Source organism: Cavia porcellus, unplaced genomic scaffold, assembly GCF_034190915.1.
Source record: "Cavia porcellus strain 051 isolate PalLab524CR breed Dunkin Hartley unplaced genomic scaffold, mCavPor4.1 scaffold_16, whole genome shotgun sequence".
NCBI classification, from domain to species: domain Eukaryota; kingdom Metazoa; phylum Chordata; class Mammalia; order Rodentia; family Caviidae; genus Cavia; species Cavia porcellus.
Genome location: NW_026947499.1, coordinates 57,670,507 through 57,698,103, shown reverse-complemented (window position 1 = coordinate 57,698,103; position 27,597 = coordinate 57,670,507). Strand labels below are relative to the sequence as shown.

At 36.4% G+C, this 27,597-nt stretch overlaps 1 protein-coding gene across 1 annotated transcript in view; it reads left to right on the top strand.

Moving 5' to 3' along the window:
• LOC100713147 (C2 calcium dependent domain containing 6) overlaps nt 1-23,886 on the top strand; it is a 66,341-nt gene extending 42,455 nt beyond the window's left edge. Inside the window, exons 10-14 of the mRNA XM_063227089.1 lie at nt 8,074-8,172; nt 14,097-14,202; nt 14,677-14,755; nt 21,116-21,159; nt 22,685-23,886. Coding sequence (XP_063083159.1) covers nt 8,074-8,172; nt 14,097-14,202; nt 14,677-14,755; nt 21,116-21,159; nt 22,685-23,143 — 787 coding nt within the window. The 3' untranslated portion in view covers nt 23,144-23,886. The remainder of the gene's footprint in view (nt 1-8,073; nt 8,173-14,096; nt 14,203-14,676; nt 14,756-21,115; nt 21,160-22,684) is intronic.
• Nucleotides 23,887-27,597: the final 3,711 nt, after the last annotated feature.

Sequence of the window (27,597 nt, the reverse complement as noted above, 5' to 3'; positions counted from 1 at the left end):
GCTGATATATTGTATCAGTCAGTGTTTTAGTAGAGAAACAAGATATATAAATGTATAAGAATGTACAAGTTTGGCTTACAGCCACCACCCACAGAGTCGAATGAGGAAGAGTGCAGAGGGCATCTACACACTGGAGATGAAAAGAGTCTGTCCAAGGTCTGGAGCTCACTGCACTGACCCGTGTGAGTCAGTGTCAGGAGGCCAATGGGCCTGTGATGGAAGGCCTAAGAGTGTACCCTGGAGGCCAGGAGATGATGTCTGAGGTGAAGGCAAAGAAACAAACAGATGCATCCTTCCTCATTTTCCCTTTGTACCTACCATCCAGGTGATGAGCCACTTTAGAGTGGGTCGTCTATACCTTAGACATGTGTGTAATTGCTGAGCCATTTTGGTTAAGCTACTCTAAACTTCTCAAGTTGACACAATCAGCTATCACATATATCCTGCAAAACTATCCTTCAAAATTTTTGGAGAAATAAGATACATTCATGATAAACAGCACCTACAGAAACTCATAATTACAAAATCAGCACTCCAAAAAGTTCTCTAGGACATTCTAGAGAAAGACAAGCTACCAGTGATAAAAGGCCTAGTACAATGAGAACATCAGGGAGGGTAAGCTGTTAGGTAGGAGGAAAATGGAATCAGAAGTAGGAAAATGAGGCAATGACAGATATAAGTCAATACGTAATGGTAATAACTCAAAATGTAAGTGGTCTCAGTTTCCTTATCAAAGGACACAGACTGGAAAATGGATCAAGAAACAAAACCCAATTGATATGCTGTATAAAGGAACACATTAAATAAAAAAGAAACAGACTAAAAATCAAAGGGTAGAAAGAAACATTCTATTATGAAGGAACTTCCAGAAAAAGTAGGTGTAGCTATCCTGTATTTTCATACAAAGTGGACCTTAAGCTAAAAGAGGAAAAGAAGGTCACTACATATTGGTTAAGGCAACAGTCCAACAGGAAAACAAAACAATTGTTAATATATATGCACTAAACAGTGGTGCACTCAACTTTATAAACAAGTACCAGATAAGCATAAACAAAATTATAATGGGGAACCTCAATACTGCACTACCACAAATAGACAGATCAGGTAGACAAAAATCAAATATAAGACTTGAACAAAAACTTCAAACAAATAGAACATATATAGTATATATAATATTATATATATAAATGTAATGTATATATATATATAATTTTACCCAACAATAACAGAATGTATATTCTTTTTTTTTTTTTTTTTTTTTTTTTGGTGCTGGGAATTGAACCCATGACCTTGCGCTTGCCAGGCAGGTAGGTGCTTATGCCACTGATCTAAATCCCCAGCCCCCAGAATGTATATTCTTTTGAGCAGCAGAGAAGACTCTCCCAAAAGACCATATACTATCCAATAAATCATGCTTAAGTAAATGTAAAAGAATTAAAATTATACCATGCATATTATCAGATGATAGTGTAATAAAACTAGAAATCAATGACAAAACACAAATTATGAAAAAACCTAAACAATATATTATTAACCAATGGATTACAGAAGAAATCAAGGAGTAAATAAGAGTTTCTAGAACTAAATGATAATTCCAGAATGACATACTAGCTAGGGATACAGCTCAGCTGGATCACACCTGACTGGTAAGAGCAAGGTCCTAAGTTTGAGTCCCAGTACCCTGCCACCCTAAAAAAGATACCAGAAATTATGGAACATAAGGAAAGCAGTCTTAAGAGGGAAGCTTGGGGCTGGGGATTTAGCTCAGCGGCATAAGTGCCTACCTTGCAAGCAGGCAGTCGTGAGTTCGATCCCTGGTACCGATAAAAATGAAAAAGACAAAAAAAAAACAAAAACAAAAAAAGAAAACATATTTTAAAAAAGAGGGAAGCTTACAGCTTTGAGTGCACATTTCACATAAGCAGAGTGAGCCCAAATAAATAACCTAATAGCACACCTCAAGTCCTAGAAAAACAAGAAAAACCCAAATCCAAAGCTAGTACAAGGAAATAAATTCTAAATCAATGATTTTGGGATTTAGCTCAGCAGCATAAGTGCCTGCCTGGCAAGCATGAGGTCATGAGTTCAATCCCTGGTACCACCAAAAAATAAAATTAAATTTTGTGGCCGGGGATTTAGCTCAGCGGCATAAGTGCCTGCCTTGCAAGCACACAGTTGTGAGTTCGATCCCTGGTACAAAAATAAATAAATCAATGATGTTGAGACCAAGAAAAAAACTACAAAGAATTAATTAATTGAAGAGTTGGTTTTACCATTCCTTATGCAATCTAACCAAAAGGAAGGGAGACAAGATCCAAATCAAGTCCAGTTAGAATTGAAAAAATTTGAATCACAATAGACATTACTGAAATAAAAACTACTTCACAAATCTGTATGCCAGTGTCTAAGAATTCAGAAGAATTGGATAGATTCCTAGAACATATGAACTACCAAAACTGAACCAAGAAAATTTAAAAACCCTGAGTAATCCAATGAAATAGAAGCAGTAATTAAAAACCTACCAATTAATAAAAGCCTAGGTCTTATGGGGTCACAGATGAATCCTGCACTCCTCAAGCTTTTTAATGAAATTGAAAAGAAAGGAGTACTTCATAAGTCATTCCTGGAATCTACTGTTATCCTAATTCCAAAATCATAAAGATCCAAACAAAGAGAACTATAGGCCAATGTCTTTAATGAATATAGATGCAAAAATCCTCAACATGATACTGGCAAGCAGAATACAACAAATCACCAAAGAGATTATACATGATTGCTAAGTAAGCTTCATCCCAAGAATGCAAGGATGGCTCAACATATGCAAATCAATAAATAAATCATGAAAACAGAATTAAGGACAAAAGTCACATGATCAAAAAATCACAGTCATTTCAATAGGTACAGAAAAAGCCTTTTGGATTTTGTCAAATCCATAATAAAACCCTGAGGAAAATAGATAGAGAAGGACCTCATCTCAATCTGATCAGAGCCATTTATGACAAACCCATTGCCAACATCATATTAAATAGAGAAAAACTCGAAGCTTTCCCTTTAAAATCAGGAATAAGTAAAGGCAATCCACTATCACCATTCCTGTTCAATTTAGTATTCAAAACAAGAGTAACCAGTCAAGAAAAAAAATAAAGGAAATAATACAATTTAGGAGTAATAAAATTGTAATCATTTGTAGATAATATGATTCTCTACATAGCAGACCCTCCCAAAAATCCAAGAGAATCTTAGAATTAATTACCAAACTCAGTAACGTAGCAAGATACAAACAACAAAAACACCAGTAGCTTTTCTTTACATTAATAATGAACCCACTGAAAAATAAATAAGAAAAAGTACCATCATAATAATACTAAGAGAAAATACATACTTAGGAAAGAATCTAACTAAGGAACCTAACTAAGCATTGTAAAAAGCTACAGTGCTTTGAAAAAGAAGATTGAAGAGAGTATCAAAAAATGGAAAGGTACCCTTGTTCCTGAATAGGCAGACCAAATACAATGGTATACAGATTTAATGCAATTTCAATTTAAATTCTAATAGCATACTTCACAGAACTGGAGAAGACAATCCTACAAGTCATATGGAACCAGGAGAAATCCAGAGTAGCAAACTCAATCTTGGGTAAAAAGAGCAAAGGGGGAGATATCATTGTGCCAGGCCTGAAGTTATATTACAAAGTTACTATAATAAAAATAGCATGGTACTGTCACAAAAATTGCGGTGAGAGTCAATGGAACAGAGTAGAAGATGCAAACAACCTTAAGTACACTCAACTACCTGATCTTGGCCAAAGGGGCCAAAAAACTGAAGAAAACTTCTTTTTAAAAAACAGCATGGGAAGATTGATATCTATTTTGTAGAAGATTGAATCTAGACCCCTATTTCTCACCGTGTACTAAACTAAAATCAAATTGGATCAAAGATCTAAATGTTAAAACAGAAACATTTAACCTGCTGGAAGACTGCATAAGTAAAGCTCTTGAAGTAATAGGCATGGCAGTTTATAATAGCTAAATCTTGGAAGCAGCCTATATGCCCATCAAAAATGAATAGATGAAGAAAGCGTGGTTTTTACACATACTGGAGTATTAACCTGCCATAAAGAAAGATAAACTAAGTCATTTTTAGGGAAATGGATGTACTTTGAGATCATAGTATTAAATGAAATAAATCAGGCACACAAGCTTATATATAGTTTCTTTCATATGAGTAATCAAAAGTATAAATAACTTAATAAAAAGTAGATGATAGGGTCAGGCATTTACCTCAGTGGCGTAAGCGCCAGCCTGGCAAGTGCGAGGTCATGAGTTTGATCCCCAGCCCCCCCCCCAAAAAAGGTGATAGTAGGCAGGTAGATCTTTCTAAAAGGGAAAAGAGAACATGAGATGGAGGAAGGAGAAGGAAAAGGAGTGAAAATGAACTAAAAAGCATTATGTACTTGTATGTACCAGCTGCACACAAGTAATGTAAACATGTATTGCAAACATACAAAAAAAGAAAGATGAAAATCAAGAGATGGATGGAAGGGGGCAGGAGGAAATGGAATGGGGATTATAAAAAGGAATTAAGATGCGTTATGTGCATGTACAGTTACCCACAAGTAAACAGAATGTACTACAAACATGCACTAATAAAAAAATCAAATGGAAATGTGATTATGTAATTGAGATCAATGTTACTCTGGATGTAAATCTGCCTTCACTATACACAATGCTTCTGGCAAAATTACCTTCTGTGGACTTTAAAAAAGTGCCTTTCCCTCTATTATGGTATTCAGCTGAGCATGATTCTGATCAAGGAACTGACTTCACAAGAAATAAAGTGAGGCAGCCTAACAGTGAACTTAACACTTCCGTGCCACCTAGAAGCCACTGGCTTGTCAGAAGAGTAGAATGGCTTCTTCAGGACTCAGTTTTCAGGCGCGGTTCTGAATCAGAGTTCTCCAAAGGTTGCAGATACCCTGCACCAGTGATCAGTAGGTGGTGCTTTTTTTTCCGTGTTCAGGGTTTAGGGTTCCAAGAATCAAAATTAAAATGGGAGTCATGGTACTCATGACTACCCCTAGAGATTGTATTTTTCTTGTTGCTGTAGTCTTACCCTCTTCTGGCCTAGAGGTCTTAGTTTCTTAAGGAGGAATACTCCTACTAGGACTGGAAATCAGCTTAGATTCCTGATGCCTGTGACTCAACAATCAAGGAAGGCACTTAACTGCACCGGTGGTTGTTTGTTCTTGAAACCAAAGGGAAATCGGACTGCTGCTTCCCAATGGAGATGAAGAAGAACGTGTGTAAGAATACAGGAGACTCCGTAGGGCATCTTCTAATACACGACCGCACATGATGAAGGGTTTAATGGAAAACTGCAGGAGCCCAATTCAGACAGGACTCTTCGTGATCCAGATCCTTAAATTAAGGAATGAAAGTTCTGGTCACCACACCCCAGACAAAGGAATACAGAACAGATGGATAAGGGAGGTATAAACTCATGTGATAACCACAGAAACGAGGGCTGTAATTGTTATATTTCCTTGTTTTCTTATGAATATACTTGTTTATACATACATTTGTAAATATTTTCATTTTCCTCATTCTCTTTCCCTCTTATTATGCAATATCATAGTATTTAAGTTTGGGGACATTAAGGAGAAGCCTAAACATTATTCAGGGAATTTACTCTACCTTGTGGGAAAAGGCTTACTGTGATGTGCCTAGTTGAATGTAGGATAGTTGTATTACACTAGTTAGGACTATGGGCATGTGACTGTCCTAATCTGGAGGTTGGAATGATAAAAGGAAATAAACTTGAGGGCCAGAATGACAAGGGTTGGCCTTGTGATGGGCTATATGCCAACTTGACTCTACTAAGTGCCCAGATAATAGTGAAAAGTCATTCTGAGATCCAGGCATGGTGGAGCACCCCTGGAACTTGCCACTGGCTTTTTGGTCCCTATCACTTGTTGTCCGAGGAACACAAGAGATTTGGTAAAAAGGAAACCAACATTTATTAAATCCAGGTCTGAGGAGATAGAGGAGTCTCATTTGCCTCTAAGCTCCATTCTGGTTCAGGTGTGCAAATGTGTTTGTGTAGTGAGGAAGAGGGGAGAGGGAATACAGTGAGACAGTACACAATGAAATCTCCAGTCTCATCCCCTGGCCATTCTCAGCTTTTTCTTTTTCTGGCTCCTCTCTTTGTATTAAAGACACTGGACCTCTGGGGGCATCATCTTCATGTTCTGCCCATTAACCTAAGGTGTGTGTGTGTGTGTGTGTGTGTGTGTGTGAGAGAGAGAGAGAGAGAGAGAGAGAGAGAGAGAGAGAGAGTTTATGACCTTAGTATGAAGAAGTTTGGGAATGTATCTTGTTTCTAAAAGAAAAAAATTTAACTTCAAAAGATCCATTTTGCCTTCTTAGTTACAGTTCCACCTACTCTGCTAGCTGAGGCAGAAGGATTACAAATTCAAGGACAGTCTGTCAGCTTAGCAAGACCCTGTCTCAAAATAAAAAATAAAAAGGGTTTGTGATATAATTCAGTGGTACATAACTTACCTAGCATGTGAGAAACCCAGGGTTTAATCCTCACTACTTCCACCTCCCAGGAAAGTATCATTCTGAGAGAATTTTTGGATGAGTTTAACATTTAGGTCGATTCTCTCAATGATGCAGATTGCCTTCCCTAGTGTAGGTGGGCCTTTGTCTAATCGGTTGAATATAACAAAAGGACAAACGTTTTCCTAAAGAAGAATTCTTGCTGGCTGACTACTTTTGACCTGAAACATCAGTCTCTCTCTCTCTCTCTCTCTCTCTCTCTCTCTCTCTCTCTCTGTCTGTCTGTCTTTTTCTCAGACATTAGCTTTCCTTGCTCTTGAGCCTGCCTATCTTTGAACTGTGGCTCTGCTATTGGCTGTTCTGGTTCTAAGGCATTTGAATTGGGTTACACCATTGACTGTGCTGAGTCTTTACCTTGCCAGCTCACCCTGTGGATCTTGGGATTTGTTAATCTCCACAATTGCACGAACCAATTCTTTACAATAAATCTATTTCTTTGTATATACATACACCCTACTGGTCCTATCCCTCTGGACTATGACTAATACAATAGAACAGAGGAACAAAAGAACTTGTGAAATATTTAGAACATTTAAATCATATCTCCTCAATTAGGAAGCAACTAATTGGAAATGGAACAGGACTAGAAAAAAAGATTGTTCACATGTATTTGTTACTGCTATTTCCTGAACCAGGAAGCACTGGTGAGAAAACAGAATTAGAGAATGGGACGGTGACAAGTTGCAGTTTAGGCATGTTGAGTTTAAGGTGCTTGCCACTGTGCACAGTACAGGTTAGTGCTCAAGAACATGAGCTTTATCTACAAATGTTAGTTCTGCCACTTCTCAGCCATAAATTCTTGGGCGGGGGCTGTTGAATCCCTTCAATTCTTTCTTTCTTATTTGTGAAGTAAGAGTTAATAATTCTCATCTCATAGATGACTGTGAAAATGAAATGAAATAACATACATAACCATGTGAACACAGTACCTGGCACACAATGTATATCGTAGAATTAATACATTTTAAAAGGCAGAGGCACCTGGAAGACAGACATTGGCTATGAAGGTTGTGAGAGGTCTGGGTTCAAATACTTTTTCACTGTTGCTTGTTTGTTTGTTTTGTGTTTTGAGTCAGGATCTTATTCTGTAATTCAGGCTGGCCTTCAGCTCATAATGTAGCCTAAGCTGGTCTCAAACATGCTGTGATCCTCCTGCCTCAGTCTCCTGAGTACTGGGATTACAAGTGTGATCCGCCATGTCCAGCTTTTTATTCTCCTTTCTGCAGGTCCTCTCCTTTTCCCTCCCTGCTGCCCATGATCTTTGTAGAAAGAGTAACCAAGAAAGAACTCTCAGGATTTCTTACTCTAAAATCTTCTTTCTCAGTTCTGGCCTCTGTGATCTAAGGTGGATAGGTGAGCTAAAAGTATAAAGAGGATTTGAAAGTGATGATTACCACAGATTTTAGAAGACTACTTTTGCATAATAATAGCAATATTTATTATGATTTTTCAGAGATGTTATTGCACCACAGCCTGTTAGTGTTGGGAATTCATCTCTTGGACAACACTCCAGCCAGCCACCTCAGATGCAATTTGTAAAACCCAGGGAAAGGTAAGCAGCACAAAAGCTTTCATTTATTTATGTTCTTTGTATCACAGGTTAATTTCTGTTTTGGGTCATGGGCTTGCTTTTGGTCCAGCTCACTTCATTGTGGTGGTATTTCAAGGATTCATAAATTATTTCATACCAAATTGAGGTGTTTTGTCAGAAAAGATTAGTAGTATGGCAAGAAAATAGGTAAAATCCCATTTATAAAGGAAAAGGCATACTTGCTCCCATCACTGCAATGTATCTTATTGTCTCTTATGCTTTTTTAATGTATTTTGCCTCCTCTTTCGTATTTTCTGTGCCTCTGTCTAGAGATCTTATATCCCACTTCATTTGTTCTTGTTTCTAATCTGTTAAACAACTTAAAGCCTTGCTTTCCATTCTCTCATGGAATTTCCATTTATTTGTATAGTTTTTTTATTTCTCTGCCTAAAATACCCAGCATTATTCTCCAATTTCTTGAACATATTAAACATATTGACCATTGTGGCAGCTCAGTCTGCCAAACAAGTTAAATAAAATACCATAGACTAAATTATGTAAATTTATAAATTTATTTCTCATAGCTCTGGAAGCTACATTCAAACTCAGGATGCTGATGCTGACTGATTTAGTTCTTTCTCAGGGCCATTTTCCTGATCTGCAAATGGTGAACTTGCTGTATTTTCACAGGATGGAGAGAGAGCGAGTGAGAGAGAGAGACAGAGAGACAGAGACAGACAGAGACAGAGAGAAGGGATTATTCTCTTGTGTTTCTATATAAGCATTCATTCTGTTAATTAAGGGTCTACTTTCATGACTCAATTACCATCCAAAAGTCCTACCTACAAATATCATTAATAGGAGATTAGGGTTTTAACATGTGAACTTTTTGGGATACAAACGTTCCATTCATAGAAATCATTGCTATTTTATTTTTTTAAAATTTTATTTAAAGAGAATAACGCAAAACAGAAAAAAGTGTAGAAGTAATACAGAATTTCAAAAAAATAAACAGTAAGAAATCACTAGTTGATAGATTACATATTGTCATCTTAGAAATAGTTGTTCAAGATACAAAATTGAAGCATACAAAATGGACATTCAAACAGTGAGACTGTAAACAGTTCTGTTCAACGATCCAACAAAAACTCAGTAATATAGTTATATGTAACATACATGCAGTTATATCCTTTAGAGCGCTTTCTTCTCTCTTTTTTACAATAACAATTACACATTTTGGGTTTTATTACTCCTACAGTTCTTATTACTTTTTTTGAAGAGAATAAAACCAAATGTGACAAAACAAAATAGAGTCGTTAAAACAAGAGAACGGACATAGTACATGAGGTTAAAACAAAATGCGAGGTGATCAACGATGGCTACCATAAAGCCTCTTGCTATCTTCAAAAGAATTGCCCATAACATCAGGTATAGTAAAATTGAACAAAACAGTACAGAACAAAACCAATAAAAATGAAACACTGGAGACATTACAGGACTTCAAAAATATATATATATATATTTGGGCCAGAGAGAGAGAGAGAGAGAGAGAGAGAGAGAGAGAGAGAGAGAGAGAGAAAGACAGAGATAGAGACAGAGTATGGTCTCTAGTTGCCTTATTTTACCAATAAACACCTCATTTATTTTTTATGACTTAATAGTATTCCATTGTATAAAAATAGTAGATTTTTTGTCTATTCTTTGGTTGATGAACATTTAGGTTGTTTCCAAGACCTAGCTATTACAAACTATGCTGCTATAAACTTGGGTGCACATATATTGCTGTGGTTGATGGTTTTAATTCTTCTGAGAATACATCCAGAAGGGGAATAGCTGAGTCAAATGGGACTTGCAATCCTAGTTTTTTACTTTATTTTATTTTATTTTATTTTTGTTTTAATTTTATTTTAAAGTTTATCTTCAGCTTCTTTCAAGTGGTTTTGCCAACTTTCAATGAGTTTTTAATTTCCTGGATATCTCTGAATCTGATTCATGTATTCTAAATCTTTTTTATATTGTTCATTCAAGGTTTCCTTCATTTTCTTATGCTCCTCCATTTTTTTATCTGTGTCTTCTTTAGAGGTGATCAGAACTTCTTTTATTATATTTTTCCTTTCTTCTTTTACCTGAGATAGTATTTCTGTTCTAATTTCTTTTATAGCTTCATGAAGTTGTTTCTTTACTTCAGTTGCCGTCACTTTAGAAATTTCAGGTGTGTGACTTCTGATCTCTTCTGTATTTACCTCTTCTGGAATTGCTCTGCCTTTTGCTTCTGTATCTTGACATATTCCTGGGTTCTTCCAGACAAGCGTGTAGTGGGGTCCCAGGCACTTCTCACATTGGCTACAATTTCTCTGAAGTGAGACTGTTTGGTTCTTTGAGAAAGTGCTTGCTACAGGTATCTGATGGTGGCCATTGGGTGCACTGGTGCAGGGCTGTCTGCTGCTTTTCCCAGGCAGAGTGCACGTGGGGTGGGGGTGGCTGCCACCTCCTAGCTGGTTACCTGCAGGGATCTTCCACAATGCTTGCCGGAGTGTGTGCGAGGGTGGGGCCAGCCACTACCTCAGGACCAAGCTGATCCCTGGCAGAGAACCCCCACGATGGCTGCTGCAGTGTGTGTGGGGGCAGAACAAGCTGGCTAATGCCGGGAACCTCCTCTTTGACCTCTGGAATGTGTGTGGAGGCGAGGCTCAGTCCGAGGAATTTCCACTGGTCTACACCCAGCTAGAGCTCCTGGAGGAAGCCAGCAGCAGTTCTGGTTCTGGGCTTATCCAGCCCGACTCCAAAATGGCTCCTGGCCAGTTGTTCTCTGGTCAGTTGCGATGGGAGGCCTGAGTCCTCTGCGCTCACTGCCAGCCAGTACAGTCCTCTGTGCCCGCCACTCCTTTCCAGCACCGCATCTCTTTGTAGAGGCCTCTGGGGTTGCCAGCTGCACTGTCACCTTGACCATGCATCCCTAGATTCCAACAACAACTCTCAAGTCTGTCTTTAGATTCCTCCTCCTTGTCTTCCCCATGGTGCTGTATTCCAGCATCTGGACTGACTGTCTCAGAGAGGCTGTTCACTCTGTTGCTTACTGTTCTAACATCTTCCCCAAAGTTCCCTCTTCAAATAGTCTTTTTAGTTAATTTGCATTGACTCTTGCTTTTTGCTGACACCTGTTATTCTTAAATTATTTTTCTTTGCGTCATCTTGCAGCTGTTGTACTGTTGTTTCATAGTTCCTTGTTATTTTTAAGAGATCCTTCCTTTCACAATTGCTAGCTTCCAGCCTGTCTTCAAGGTCTAAAAGTCTATCTTTAGTCTCTTTCAAGTAGTTTTGTCAGCTTTTGATGGCGTTTTTAATTTCCTAAGTATCTCTTTGGGTCTGTTTCATACATTATAATTTCTTTCTACATTGTTCATTATATGTTTATGTCTTCCTTAGATATGTTTAACAATTATTTTATTATGTTTATGATTTCATTTACCTGAGATATTATTTCTGATCTGATTACTTTTATAGCCTCATGAAGTTACTTCTTCAGTTGCTATCCTTTCAGGTATTTCAGATGTGTGACTTTCATTTTTTCCCAGGACTGTAATTCCCAGACTTGTTCTGTGAGGGCTGGAGGTCTGAGATGCCTTTTGCTTCGTCATCTTCACATTTTCCTGTGTTCCTCCAGACAGACTGCTCGTGGGCTCCCAGGTGCTACCGTGTTGGGCCAGGCACCTGAATTCCTCTGATCCCAGGTTCCTGGGAGGCGGTAGGGCACAGGGTGGGCTTCTCCAGCCTTGTGCAGCTACGCTAAGGGCATCCCTATCACCATGTGTGCATGGTGGTGAGGCTGCTTCCTCTTCTGGCCTGCATGGCTACACTGGAACTATGCTGATGATGGCAGACACACAGGCACATGGGGTGTGTTTGTCTGCTTCTCCCAGCCCACACTGGCTGCCTGTAGGAAACAAACATCTTCAGTGGCATCTTGTGGGTGCACGGGGCATATCTGCCTGTTTCTGCCTGCACTGGTTACCTGACAGGAGCAGGTATGCTGATTCTGGTGGATGTGTAGGGGTGGGTCCGCCTGTTTCTCCCTGCCCTTGCTGGCCACTCACAGAAAGCAAACATCCCAGTGGTGGCCAGTACACAGCAGTGTGTCTGCTGTTTCTCTCTGCCCAGCACTGGTTACCTGAGGAAAGCAGGCATCTCAATAGTGGCAGGTGTGCAGGGGTATAACTGGCTGCTTCTCCTTGCCTGCACTGGCTGCCGAGTGGAAACAAGTGTCCCGGTGGTGGGTTTGTCAAATGTATTTTTTCTTTTAATAAATTATATTTTGTTTTAGTGTCCACATATCTTTGTATTCCTGAGATGAACAAATTTTTCTGTAATATTACTTTTATTCTTTATTGCTAGATTTTTTCATACTAAAAATGTATTTTTTCAATGTTTGCATCTGTTCACAAAAGAGATTAGACTATAATTTTGCTTTTTTGTAATGTCCTTGTCAGGTTTCATTGTCAAGACTATATCATCCTCATGAAATTATTTGGGAAACATTCCCCTTTGCATTTAATTCTTATGAATTATTCATTAGGTTACACAAGACTTTTGAGTTTTCTTGGATTAGAAACTTAATTCTTTTTAAACTTTTTCATTTTGTTTTATTTTTCTGTCTTTTTAAAACAGGGTCTTACTCTGCAGTTCAGGCTGGCCTTGAGCTCACTTTGTAGCCCAGGCTAGTTTCAAACTCACAACAATCCTCCTCCCTTAATTTTTTGAGGGTTGGGATTACAGGCGTGTGCCACTACACCTGACCTCTTAACCTTTTTTAAAATGCTGTGGATGGAATCCAAGTTTTCACACATGACATGCTAAGCAACAGATAGAGAATAATGGTATGAGCATTTTGCTCACTTTTTTAAAATTTATGTTTTAGTAGCACACAATTGTGATGATGCATGATGAATACATTTATCATGGGAAGTTGGTATATGGCCATCTCGCATCTTAATCCTTTTTACTTTTTCCCTTTCCCTCTGTCTCCATCCCTAGATTTTCTTCCTGTATTCAAAACTCCTTGTTTGCCTTCCATTTTAATAGCTTTTTAGAGGTGGGGGCCTTTGGGAGAAAATTAGGTTACATTTGAGGGTAGAACTGCTGTGAATGTATTAATGCCCTTATAAAATGAGGACACATGAAACCCATCTCTCTGTCTTATGTGGGGACATGAGATGTGTCAATCTGGACCCTGGTAGAGTGCCTTCCCGAGACAGTGGATTTGCTGGGACCTTGATATTGAACTTCTCATTCACTAGAACCATGAGAAATAGAGGTCTATTGTTTAAGCCACCAAATTATCAATGACATGTTGTTATAACAGCCATCACATATAATTGAAAATACTAAGAATATTATATATTGAATATGTTAGATAAATAGTGGTGACCTAATAAAAGAACACAGCCAGTTTTAATTTAGGAGTTCCAAGTGAGACCTTGTAGAGTGACTGCAAATTAGACTCTGAGTTGAGTTGAGTTGTGCTGGGATTTTATAGAGGGTTAGCAGAATGGGCTTGGGTGGGTGAGGCAAAGAGGAGTGTAAGACTGAGGGAGTGAGAATAGCTGAGTAAAAGTGGCACCATAGCAATGGCTGCCATAGCAACAGCTAATATTTTGTTGTGAAACAGGGTATCGGGTTCTCAGATGCTCTGGGTGGGAGTCAGGCTGTAATTGTTGCAGGAGCTCTGGTGCTTGGGAACAACCACTTTTGTGTGTTCTTGTAAGATTGCATTCCTTTCCCTAACCAAGCCCAGGTAACTAGTGTCATTATTTTTGTTCTAGTCACTTCCTCTCCTTTAACTATATCCCTTCTAGAATTTTTAATAAGAATATCATACTGTGTTCTATGAATTGTTTCACATTTATTTTGTCACTCAATTTTTCATCTAAACTGATTACTTTCTTTAGGTTGGAAAAAATGAAAAAAGAATATAGAAATCTGAGTACTTGGAAAGAAAAAGTTGATTATTTACAAAGTGTACTTAGCCCAGAATTGGAACATAAAAATTCCGAGGTAATTAACACAACACATTCTCCCACATTTAGCTTTCAATAATATTGCTTATTTTTTTCTTGATATGTATATAAAGAGTTATTCATGTTTATACATTTTCCTATTTTGATAATTGTCATTGTTTGTTGATAATTTGTAAGATTTAGTTAATTGATTTATTTAAAGTATTAAATTCAGTGACCTTTACTATATTTACTCCATTGTATATTCATTACCACAATCAATTTTAGACTACACCTCCCCCGAAAAAATCAGTCCCACACTTTATAAGCAGTACTCACTCAATCTATTCTTGGATACCTACTCTCTACTTTAAAATTGTTTCCTTTGTGTTGTTTTTCTAACCAGCTCAGCTCTTTATCTTTTGTGAATTTAGAAGAAAAAGTTTATTATATTAAAAAGATTTTAAAGCAGAGGAAAATTTTTTACTCTTTAAATGTTTCCCCCAATATATTTTCTTTTTTTTAATCCTAGGAAACTAATATAAACAAGATACCAGAAAGTCCAAACAGTAACCAATATGAAAAGAAGCCTGAAGAGATTGTAAGATTATGTAAGAAATTAATTTGATTTTAGGTTTTTCGTTAAAGCAATTAGAATCAAGGTGTTATATCACAAAAATTATTAGTTTTCTCTAGGTGAATAGCATTTTTGTTAGGGAATAAATATACATTTTCATCATGGATTTAGTATATAGTATTGTAACACTTTCAAGGGAAAATTTAGAACTTATTAAGAGCTTTTAAAAAGAGGTTTAATGTTTTGCTCTTCTAAAATTGTGAAATTTAAAGATGTGCTAAATCTTAACTCTCATCTGTAAAAAGGTATTTTTGTTATACATTGTGAGCTGTAGAGCTATTGACCTCTTGTGTGTAGAGGAGAGAGGAAGGAGGGGGACAGGGAGGCAGGAGCTAGAGAATAAAATACAAAGTATAGTTGGGAAAAAGGAAGAAATTAAATTTAAGAAATTATCAGTAAGGGATTTAATTAAAGAAAAAAATACATGCAAACCTTTGAAATATCTGTGTTTAAATACCTTCAAGTGCAAGTTAAAGTATACTTTGTACTTTAAAATGCATTATATCTATCTTTAAAATCAAGTTGTCACATATAGAAGAATAGTTATAAGACTTTTACCACACTTTAATAATTAATGTTTCCTCTCTATTTCTACTTCCCCAGCTACATCAGACTTTTAAGTATATTCATGACTGAACTTTAGGTAATTGACTAGCCTAGCAGATCTATTACATTGTTAGTCTATTTTTCATCTGAACCTTTCAAGTTTTAAGTGTAGGATGATCACTTACTTCCTTTACATTATCACTGGGAAGAAGTGTTATCTCTCACTAAACCAGAAGGTGCTCCCTGCCTCCCCTCTTATCCAAAGAGCTTATTCTGAGCCCCCTGGATTGTATAGTGACTACTTTCCTTTTGATTCCTATACTCATGTATTCCAGCTGATGTTTATTAATCACTACATTCCAGGTGTTTTACTTGGATTATATGTCAATCCTCACAATAATCAATTGAAGGAACTATTATTTATAGATAAGAAGCTCAAGATCAAACATTAAATAATCAGAGGTTACAAGTCACTAATTCATAGGAATTAAATGTGAACTAGTCATTTTGACCTGAGAGCTTAACTATTCAAACAGATTGACATTTACATCTTATATTGTAATTGTATTGTATCTATAAAATAAAGTAATATTATTTATTTTATATATGAGATAACACAGCTTGCAAAAACGAGCTGAGTTGGGGCACATAATTTTTTAAATTTAATTTAATTTTATTTTGGTGGGTGAGTCATAATTAAGATGCAAAATCAGAAGCCCTGTATCCTCCTTGTCCTCCACAGACACATTAATAACAGTGTACAAAACAGTTCCTTTTATGAGAATTTCAAAAAGGTTTTGAAAGGCTTCTGTATCCTGGGCCAACACAGGACTGGCTACATTTTAGCCAAAAGTAAAAATATTCAAGACACTTTGCTACTCAGCCTTCCCCTTAAATAGTTCCATAAAATCGGGAGAGGGTGGGCGGAAAGAAGGGAACTGAAATGTGTTGTATATATGAACCAATCCAATTACAGTGAATGTAATTATTATATACTGCATAAATGTACTAATAAAAGTCAAAAAGAAAACAAATGGTAATAATAAGTTCTTATCAATCATTCTTTAAATATGAATGCATTAAACTCTCTTCCCTAGTCACAAAACATAGCATAGTTTAATGAATATAAAAATAAGATCCAAGTATATCTTTTGTTCAAGAGTCTAAATATTCAAGGACACATGCAGGCTGAAAGTGAAGGAATGAACAAAGAGTAAATGGCAACCAAAAGAGATGCAGAGTGGGTATATTTACATCTGAAAAAAAAAAACAGACTTTAAATAAAAAAGTATTGTTACAGATCAAAAACTGGTGGTCAACTTAACACGGGGGAATTAAATCACCATGGTGCTGAGTGTAGATGTTCCACCTGAGGAAAGTTACCAGCATAGTTGGAAATGAGGAAAGTTGCCAGCATAGATAGAAATGTGGAGAAGGAGAAAAGAGACGAGGCATTGTGCTGCTGTTTGAGCCATTGGTTCTCCTGGAGGAGCTCATCATGACTAGCTTCCCCAGTGTGAGTTTGACCACTGTCATCAGAAGAGCTCAGAACCTCTTGGTGAGAGTGGCTGTGGTTCATTTTGGGGGAGCTCTGGTCTTTACATCAAGTATGGCTTCTGGCTCCTGGCGGGAGGGGGGGGGGTGGAAAGTGGCATGTGCCACTTAATCTCCAGGACAAATTTATCATGCTGGCTTTCTGGCATGTACTCCACTGTCAGAGGAGCCAGGACCTTTATGTTGCTGAGGAAGGGTGTGGTGCTTTTTAGGACAGCCCTGGTCTTTATTATGAGCATGACTTCTCAGCTCCAGTGTAGAACCTTAACCTACGAGCACAGCTCCTTCACCCCACTGGCATAGACTTTCTAGCTTCCACCACTGACCTTTGGGCCTTCCCAGCACAGATTCACAAAAGAGACTGATGTAAGTCATCGTTGTGGGCTCTAGACCTCTGGTGGACTTGTGGGAGGCATTGTCATGGGCTTTAGGTCTTCATCTGGCCTCATGCAGGACATTGCTGTGGGATTCAGGCCCTTGGCTGAATATTCTACGTCTTTAGTGTGGACAGATTTCCTGCACTTTCTTGCGTTAACTCTGGGTGACCATCATAAATAATATTATAAATTCTATGTCCTGATTCTAATTATTCTCCTCACAACCCTTGACTACAAGTGTAAAGAGATAAATAAGGTCATTATATAGTGGTAAAGGAGTGAATTCATCAAGATTTAATAATTGTAAGTATATATGTGCTATCATCAGACTACCTAAATAAACGCACATCAGAGTACCTAAATATGTATAAAAATAAATAAATGTGCAGTAGCGCACCTAAATATATGCGTATCAGAGTATCTAAATATGTATAAAAAGAACTGAAGAGAGAAGTGGATAACTATAATAATAGAGACTTAGGCAACCCATTTTCAATAATGAAGTAGAATAAAAAGTGAAGGGGAACCATTGAAGCTGAAAATTGACCACACTTGCAGGAGCCTGCCAGCTGGGTGTGAGAATAAAGACCGCCTGGTGTGAGCTGCAAAAACAAGTGACTCTGGGCTCCCAAAATCAGGCCCTTAGGTTGCCGTACATGCAGATTTCTAGACAACAGGGTGTCCTGTGACATTAAGTTGCTAAATGTATGAATAAATGCCCCTACAGTGAGAGGGGAAATTCCTTTTCTCCCATCTGGAGAATAAGGGCTCCACCTGACCCTCTTTTGTCTCTTCTCTATTTTCTCATCCTCTCGTGGTCCTTCACCCCAAAACCTCAAGAGCCACATCAGCAAACAAGTCAAAAATTAATAAACAGAAAAATTGAACTGTGTACCGTTGAACCATATGAATGTAACTATAGCCCAAATGGAGATCTGTAGATGATTCTACCTAACAGGAACAGAGTATCCATTGTTCTCAAGAGTACGTGGAACATTCTCCAAGCCAGATTGCACAATAAGTAAAAAAAAATTTTTTTTTGAGACAGGGTTTCATCAAATTTTTGAAGTTGTGCACTAAAATTTGTAGTCCCTCTCTTTCATCCTCCTAGAGCACTGGAACTACAGGTGTGTGCCATCATGTTTTGCTTGTAAATAGACATTTGTTAAAAGGAGATATACAAATGGCCAGCAGGTAAATGAAAAAATATTCAATGTGGATAATGATCAGAAAATGAAAATCAGAGCTACAATGAAATATTATTTCATCCCAGTAGAATGACTACTATCACAAAGACAAAAATCACAAGTCCTGGTGAGAACAAGGAGAAAGCACAAAATACATCAAAACCACACCACTTGTGTTTTTTAGCTACAAAGGAGTAGAAACAGAATTAATAGCAAAAGGAAAACTATAATTCACAAATTCAGCATGCACTTTTTAAGTAGCCAGTGAGTCAAATAAACTTAAAAGGAAATTAGAAAATACCACAAAGTACATGGAATGCATAAAAACCAGTAAGATTTTTGTAGCAGTAAAAGTCTTTATCAAAAAAGAATAAAGATGTAAACTAACATCCTAACTTCACACCTCAAAAAGCTAGAAAAAGAACAATGTAAGTTTAAAGTTATCAGAAGAGAAATAAAATGTAGAGCAGAAACAAAATAGGAGATACTAAAAAAAAGCCTATGTTTTTTTAAAGGAACAAAATTAGCAAACTGGGCTGCACTTAAGAGAGAAGATGCAAAATCAGAAGTGAAAGAGAAGACTGCAAATGATACCAAAGCAATAAAAAAAGAACATGATACTGTAATGAACAACTATATGCCACCAAATTGAATAATAAATGGATAATTCCTAGGAATTTCCAACCTGTGAAGACTGAACACTGAAGAAAGTCTCACATTCCTATGATTATGAAGGAGACTAAATCAGTAGTGGAAAACCTCCCAATAATAAGATCAGATGGCTTCATTAGTGAATTCCAACAAACATTTAAAGAATTAAAAGCATTTATTCTCAAATGATTCCTAAAAGGTGAACAGGATGAAGCAGCTCTAAACTTTTTATGTGTTTAGCATTATCGTGGCATCCAAGACAAGAGAAGACAAAAATGGCCAATATTCCTAAGGAATATAGTTGTAAACATCTTTAGTAAAACACTAGTAAACTGAATTCAACAGCACATTAAGATACACACCATATACATTAAAATATAGCTGGGGATATAGCTCAGTGGCGTAAGTGCCTGCCTGGCAAGTGCGAGATGATGAGTTGAATCCCTGCTACCAAAAAAAAAAAGAGATATGTGTATATATATAGTTTATCCCCAAGGGGATGCATGAATGTTTCATCATATAGAAATTGATTTGATATAACATATCATCTTAGTTACTTTTCTCATTTCTGAAACAAAATACCTGACAAAGAAGGAAAGGCTTATTTGGCTCACAGCTTGTAGAGGTCTCAGTTCATAGTTGACTGGCCCCAAGGCAAGGTGGCATTGCAGAGGAGAAACAGTTCATGGCAGGCAGAAGAAGCAAGTGACATGAAGCAACCAATGGCTTTCTGTCCAGGTTACCCCCACTGAGGGCGGGAAGTGCGCACACCTAGGGTGGGGCAGCCTTAATCTTAGTATTGTACCATGAATCAAACACAGTATCACATCCTTGTTCCCAGCAGCACACATCCTAGGTCCAGTCACCTCCAAAAAGACCCAACTATGACCAAGTGAGGCTTTCCGCAGACTTCTCCATACAAGCCACAGCACATATTAACAGAGCTAGTTATTAGAACACAGCTAGATAAATGTAAGGGGAAAAATCATTGGACAAAATTCCACACCCTTCAAGATAAACACACTGAATAAGCCAGGAATAATTAAAAAGTACTTCATTATAATAAAGATCATATAGGGAAAACCTACAACAAACATCATTCTCAATAGTGAAAAGGATATCTCCTCAATGTCTCCTCTAAGACCAAGAACAAAGGAAGGGTGTGCTCACTCATGCCACTTCTATTAAATATGGTATGAGAATTACTAGTAACAAACCTATGGCCCATTTTTGCAGCAGGCTGTTCGTGTCATTGAAGGCACTAAAAGGTTTGCCATAACTGTTCTAGATGGAAGAGTTAGTCAAGAAAAAATCAAAAGGCATCCTAGTCAGAAAGAAGAAGTAATATCTTTGAAAATGACATGCTCTTATATGTAGAAAATCCTAAACTCTCCACAAAGAACCTATGTTAAATCAATAAATGAATTCACTGAAGTTGATACAAATTGATACATAAAAATCAGTTGTGAACTATAATTCACAAACTATGAATTATTTGGAAAAAAAATTGTTTTAAGTACTTAAGCCTAAAACACTAAAGTAAAACTCCTACATGAAAATACAGAGGAAAAGTTCAATGATACAGAGATGAGGAATAATTTCTTGTATCGCAAGACACCAAAAGATATCATCTCACACTTGAGTTAAGATGGCTGTTGTCAGGGCTGGAAGATAGCAAGTGTGGGACAGAATGTGGAGAACTGGAACCCTTGCCTACTGTTGGTGGAAATATAAAATGGTGCAAGCACTTAGGAAAACAGTATATAGGTAACTCGGGGGAAAAAAACCCAACTTACCATTTCATGCATGTTCTACTTCAATCCCCCTTTGTGTTCATTTAACATTCTGCTGTTTCCCAAGGATTGATCAGCCTGTTTTTACTAAGCAGTCTTTACATTTGGATAGCTGTTTCATTTTATATTGCTTTTTGATTGTGGTGAGAAAAATTATAACATTTTATTAACATACATAAACATAAATGTGCCGTGTAGAATAAAACATGTCTTAATTTTTAAACAGATTTCCCAGTCAGAGGCAGTAAAGCTGAAACTACACCAGTTGAGGTAAGTGAAGTTGGAAGAGACATTCTAGTAGCCATTATTTAAAAAGGAATGAAACGTTTTGTTTTGTTTTTTGTGTGTGTGTTTTTCCTTTTTTATCGGTACCAGGGATCAAACCCACGGCTGCCTGCTTGCAAGGCAGGAGAAAAGGTACTGAACCTTCACACTTTTTTTTTTTTTTTTTGTCTTTTTCGTTTTTATCGGTACCGGGGATCAAACTCAGGACTGCCTGCTTGCAAGGCAGGCGCTTTATGCCGCTGAGCTAAAAATCCCCAGCCCCGGAATAAAACGTTTTTAACTAGAGAAATAATTATAGGTGGGAAGAAAGAAAAAACACTCAAGAAGTTAATTATTTCATAGTTATTCCTGTTAGAGAAAGAGCTATACTGTTACATAATTTTTAGAATTAAGTTACACTCAAGAAACAGAGGGTTCAGCATAGAACAGGAACACTTAAGAATACATGAAAAGACTTAAAAAGTATTGAGGAAAGAAGGAAAATAAAGTTTTGTATAAGATCTTAGAAATGGATAACATAGATGTAACTGTACCTTTGACTCTTTCTCATCAAAATCTTTTATCATTTTCTAAACTCGGCCCATGGACTATTATATATTTCATAGTAAAAATCAGTAAAATTGAAATTTGCTTAAAATAATTCACTTTTCAGATCGTTTTATAGGAGTTATTCATTCAGTTGAGCAGTTAACCCCCACGTAAACCATGAAAGAGTAGGTTTCTTTTCTACTTATTTTGACAAATAAGATTTCCATCCCTGGGTCACGGGCTACCAAATACCAGTTGAAGAATGAATACACACTGGTTGGTGAACCTATGGCGTGCGTGCTGTTAGTTATCCCTGAAAGCTCTGAAAAGTTCACCATTACCGGGTGTACTGATTTCCTCAGGAGAAGAAAAAGGCAGTGTAGAGAATTTTTATAATGCAAAATATATTTAGCTTTACAAGCTATCTTCTACTTTATGATACCTGTTTGTGCTATTTTGCCTTAAAATTTTCCTTCATATTATAGTTACATTGTTTGTGTTATTGTGCTAAAAGTTTCTCTTACTTCTTAATGTATTGATCATAGTGTAATGGTAAAATATCAGACCCCAGATTTTCTTTTCTCCAATGTTGCTGAAGCCAGGCATGGTGACTGAGGCATGCTTATAATTCCAGCACTCAGGTAGCTGAGGCAGGAGGATCATCATGAATTTGAGGTCAGCCTGGACCACACAGTGAGTTCAAGGCCAGCCTGAAATGGAAGCAAAACTGTGTCTCAAAAAAAGTGTTGCTCATTTGTAAAATCAAAAATACATGAATAAATAAATGCTAAAACAGTTCTTTGTTATTTTTGATAATCTATTGTCCATGATTTCAGGCAAGTAGAGAATTTCTTGTCTTTTATTAAAGAATGTAATAGTTTAATGGCAACTAATGATAAAGAATAGGGTACAATTGATTTTATTTTAAATACTTTCTAGATAATAATGATTAATTGATAGTTTTTATTGGTATGTTTTTTAGTTTCTGGAAAGTGATAAGAAAGAGCCAACTATACCCATTGTGAAACTTCAGGACCCTGATGATTTAATTGATGTTGCTCCGAGAACTGATGAATCAACACCTCCACCCACAGATATTCCACTGTCCATTATTCCCACCCTGACAGTGACAGAAGCAGAGGAAGCACCATGTATAGATGAACAGCAATCAAAAGCTGTGCCAGAGGACAAATTGAAAAACACACTGTTGCCACCAGTAGTAAGACTGAGAAATACACATGCAGGCATTTTAAAAAGAGAATCGTCTTCATCAAAGGTAAAGTTGACAAATATGCATGTAAATCCAGAGGAAGTAAGGAGGGTTACAGGTGCATCTCCAGCTGAAATTAGGTGGCAAAGCAACTATTTAAACTTAGCTGAGAGAAAAAGTACAAGCTTTCTTTCCCCAGATTTAAAATCAAAAGGTAGCTTTAGAAGATAAAATTCCAAAAGATGACTTTGAATTAAAAGATATTAGCAAATGAAATTCAAATAAATTGAAAATACATTTTAATGTCTTTCACTAGAAATATTTCTAAATGTATTAAATATTCCTACCCCATTTATACTGATCAATAAAGGAAAAAATCTCTGAAGAAATAATTTGATATGCCAGTTATAGAAACTAATATCCTGGAAGTATGAAAATTTGAGCTAAAGTATAACAATAACAAAAAGTAAATTGTAAGGCATTTTAAAAGCCTGGAAAGTTATTTTAGTGGAAATTTTTAATAAAAGTGTGATGCGAAATAACATAGATCCTTCCTGTTACAGATAATTTTGTAGTTTAAAATGAGACTGATTTCAATGTAAATTTAAAGGCACACAAAAATGAAGTTTCTGTCAAAATGATAGTTATTTAGACCTTTACATCTATCTGAATCATTATTAGAAATGATTTTTTAAAAAAAGAGCAGAGTAAAAGGGTGTACAGGTCAAAGAGTATTAAGATTCTACCTTGAAATACTTCAATTAGCTCAGGAACGGAAATCTGTCTTTATCCTATCGATGATACATTAGACTAGGTGTTTTCTAAATTCCCTTTCAAACTTCAAAAGATACAATGTTGCTAAATGTCGCTAGCTGAGCAACTGTTCCTTTTACTGAATGTGAAAACAATGCACAGTCAGAAAATTTAGAAAACTGTGAGAAGCATAAAGGAGAATGTAAATAAAAGCGGTTATACCACATTTAACAATTTTATGTTCTTATAGTTTTTGTTATGCATATATATACTTTGTTTCTAAAACATGATCAGATTATATATATTTTTATTATGCTATTTTTGAGCTAATGGCTTTTTGTTGTTGTTGTTTTTGTTTTTTTTTTTTTTTTTTTTTGGTACCAGAGATCAAATTCATGACCTCTTGCTTGCTAGGCGGGCACTTTGAGCTAACATTTTAAGAATGCTATCTGAATTTTCTAAAACATTTTCAAGATGCAGAATTCCTGAAATGTGAATGTCCCATCATGTAAAAAATTTCCCACACTGCTGGACCTTAAGTTTGAAATTGACGCTCTTACTTATTTGGGTATGTGATTACCTAATTATCTATGTAAGTGACATGTTGGCAAGTTGTTCTCCAAATAACTGTCTAACTTCACATTCTTACCAACAGTATTTGAATATTAATGGTCTTTAATAATTAAAACTTATGAATACTTTTAATCATTTTGATTTTCCCTCCAATGAGTAGATGGACAGATTATTTATTTATTTATTTATTTAGAAGATTTGGAGGTTTTGTTCAAGTTTTATAAGAGTGTTTTTTAAGGATAGTAACCACTTGTATAGGCATGTTATTTTTCCATAGTTTTTAGTTTGACTTTTATTTATTCAGTCTGATTTTCAAAAGACTCAGTTTTCATTTGATGTTTACTGGTGAATCACAATTCCAAAACTTAATGCCTTAAAAGTTATCTTATTGTCTCTCAAGTTTCTATGGGACTGACATAATGCTGGATTTTTGTTGGATTCATAGTCATCTAGGAGATCGACTGAACCAGACCACTTAGGATTTTTCACTTACATGATCTACACTTTGAAGGAAGCAGCTGTAAAGCTGAGCTCAGCTGGGCTGCTTGGACATGTGGTTTGATCTCCATGTCTGTCTTAGGAATTATCCCTTTCCCTTTTCTCATGTTCTTTTCATATACTTCCTGTATGCCAGGCAAACTTCTTATATTGTAATTTACGTCTCCCAAAATACAAAAACAAAGGCTTCAGGACTTAAGATTTTGGTTCATACCTGGCACATGTTCACTTTCACTGCATCTGTTGAATATGTTTAGAATCTCTGTATAGTCCAAAAAAGTAGGAGTTTCAAGCCTATTTTTTCTTTAAACTTTGTCCTTATTTCTTTCAGCTCAAAATGCTATGATTCTCTTAAAGATTTTGTGGGCTTCCTGTGTAACAAATTACTATGTTAATGAACATAGTAAGGATGTCTTCAAAAAAGGCCCCTGTTTCTTGGGGTCAGAGTCAGGTGCTGCAGACAGTACCCTTAATTTTAGAGGTGTCTAGCAAAGAAGAATTAAGATGCTAAGATTCTTACACTGAATTGTATCTGACTGAGGGGTCTCTGAAGTACTATCTTAAACCTTTTTGTAGCTTTGACAGCAAATCTTAGAGCCACATTGTGATCCTGAAGTAACATGTTACTGGCAATGGCACATATTTGAGTTTTGCCCTGAGGTCATTTCTTACTTTGGTAGTTGTTGACAAGGAGAAGTATAGATGATAAACAGTTTTATTTTTCAACACTAGAAAATTTTTGTTCAATTGTACTTGAAAACTGAACTGTTCTTTTTAAGTTCACCTCTGTTTCTTTATATCTCATAATACACACCTGAAAGATACCATTTAGCATTTTCAGTATTTTACCTAGAAATATCTGTAATCAAACCTTCAAATTTGTCATCCCATGTGCTTTCCAGTTTCCATGTTAACACAGGGGCAGTGTTCCCAGACGTTCCACCACTGTAAACAATTGATGGTCATTTTAACAGTCTCCCATTAAAAATTACCTTCATATTCTTCCAGCATCCCCTTAACAGGTTTTTTGAGACTCTAAACTTTTGACTACCATGAAGCTCCCAAACAAATTGCACATATTTTGAATTTTTATTATGGTAGCACACCTTATCTATCTCTTGGTATTAATTTTCTTATATTTGCCTAAAAATACTTCCCTAAACTTACTATATGAAAACATTTATATTTTTTCTTTCCCTTTTCCTCCACTCAATCTCTCACCCCCTTGCAATGATTATACTTATCTGGAAAGCTGTTTTACCCACTGTCAGCTGAGCTGTGTACTCTGGAGGATCTGCTGGGATGAATCAATTGCAAGATAGCCCACACTCATGTTTAGTGCCTTATGTGACATTTCAGCCAACCTGGGCCCATAGAAACTGCCAATCAGACAAAAAATGACCCCCAACTCCCTAAAGTGCCCAAAATAAAATGAGTATTCTAATACAGTTATATTCAAGCAACAATACATGAGGAAACAAAAAAAAAGAAAATGACTGGAAGCTCGATCTCAATTAGGACTGTGGGGTGGCTGAGTCATGGACTCCCATGTAGTTTTTCTTTTGAGACGAGTCTATTTCAATTGTCCGACTGGGTCATTTGTTCTGAGGGTATAATTTTTTAAATTTATTACATCATCTAGATATTAATCAAGAAGCAGTTGGGCTTTTTTTCCCTTTTTGTAGATTGTCTCTTCGTTTTGTTGGTGATTTCCTTTGCTGTGCAGAAGACTTTTATTTTGATATAATCCCATTTGTTGATTCTTGGTATTATTTCTTATGCAATTGAATACAATCTGAAAGTCCCTGCCTATGCGTATGTCTTTAAAGAGTTTTATCTAGCTTATCTTCCAGCAGATTGTTTTTGTCTTCACATCTAGATCTTTGATCCATTTTGATTTAATTTTAGTACAAGGTGAAAGATATATCTAGCTCCATTTTTCTACATGTGGATAACCAATTTGCCCAGCACCATTTTTTTAAAAATTTTATTTAAGGAGAAAAAAGAAAACAAAAAAAAGAAAAAAGAAAAAGGGTACAAGTTATACAGAATTTCAAAAAAAATAAACAGTAGGAAATCACTAGTTAATAGATTACAATTGTCATCTTAGAAATAGTTGTTCAAGTTAACAAAATTAAAGCATATAGAGTAGATATTCAAACAGTGAGACTGCAAACAGTTCTGTTCAGTGATCCAATAAAACTTGGTAATATGGTCATCTATCTTATACACTTAAATATACATGTAGTTACGTCCTTTAGAGCACTTTTTCCTCTGTTTTGTACAATGACAATTACACATTTTGGGTTTTATTACTCCCACTGTTCTTATTACTTTTTTTTGAAGAGAGTAAAACCAAATGTGCCATAACAGGACAGAGTCAGTCAAATCAAAAGGATGGACATAATAGATAATGTAAAAACAAAATACTAGGTGATCAACAATGGTTACCATAATGCCTCTTGCTATCTTAAAAAGAATTGCCTATATCATCAGTTATAATAAAATCCCAGCACCATTTGTTAAAAAGGCTGTTTTTTTCCAGCAAAGATCAGATGGCTGAAGTGCCTAGGGTTGTTTTGGCATCCTCTTGTCTGTTCTATTGATATGTGTCTGTTTTATGCCAGTACTATGCTCTTTTTATAGCTTTAGCTTTGTAGTATAACTTGAAATCTGAGGTTGGGATGGCTCCTGCTTTGCTTTTGTTACTCAGAATTGTTTTTTTTTTTTTTTGTCTCCTTTGAAATGGGGTCTCACTATGCAGTTCAGGCCGGCCTTGAGCTCACTTTGTAGTCCAGGCTGGTCTCGAACTCGAAACGACCCTCCCACCTCAGCCTTCCAAGTGCTGGGATTACAGGCGT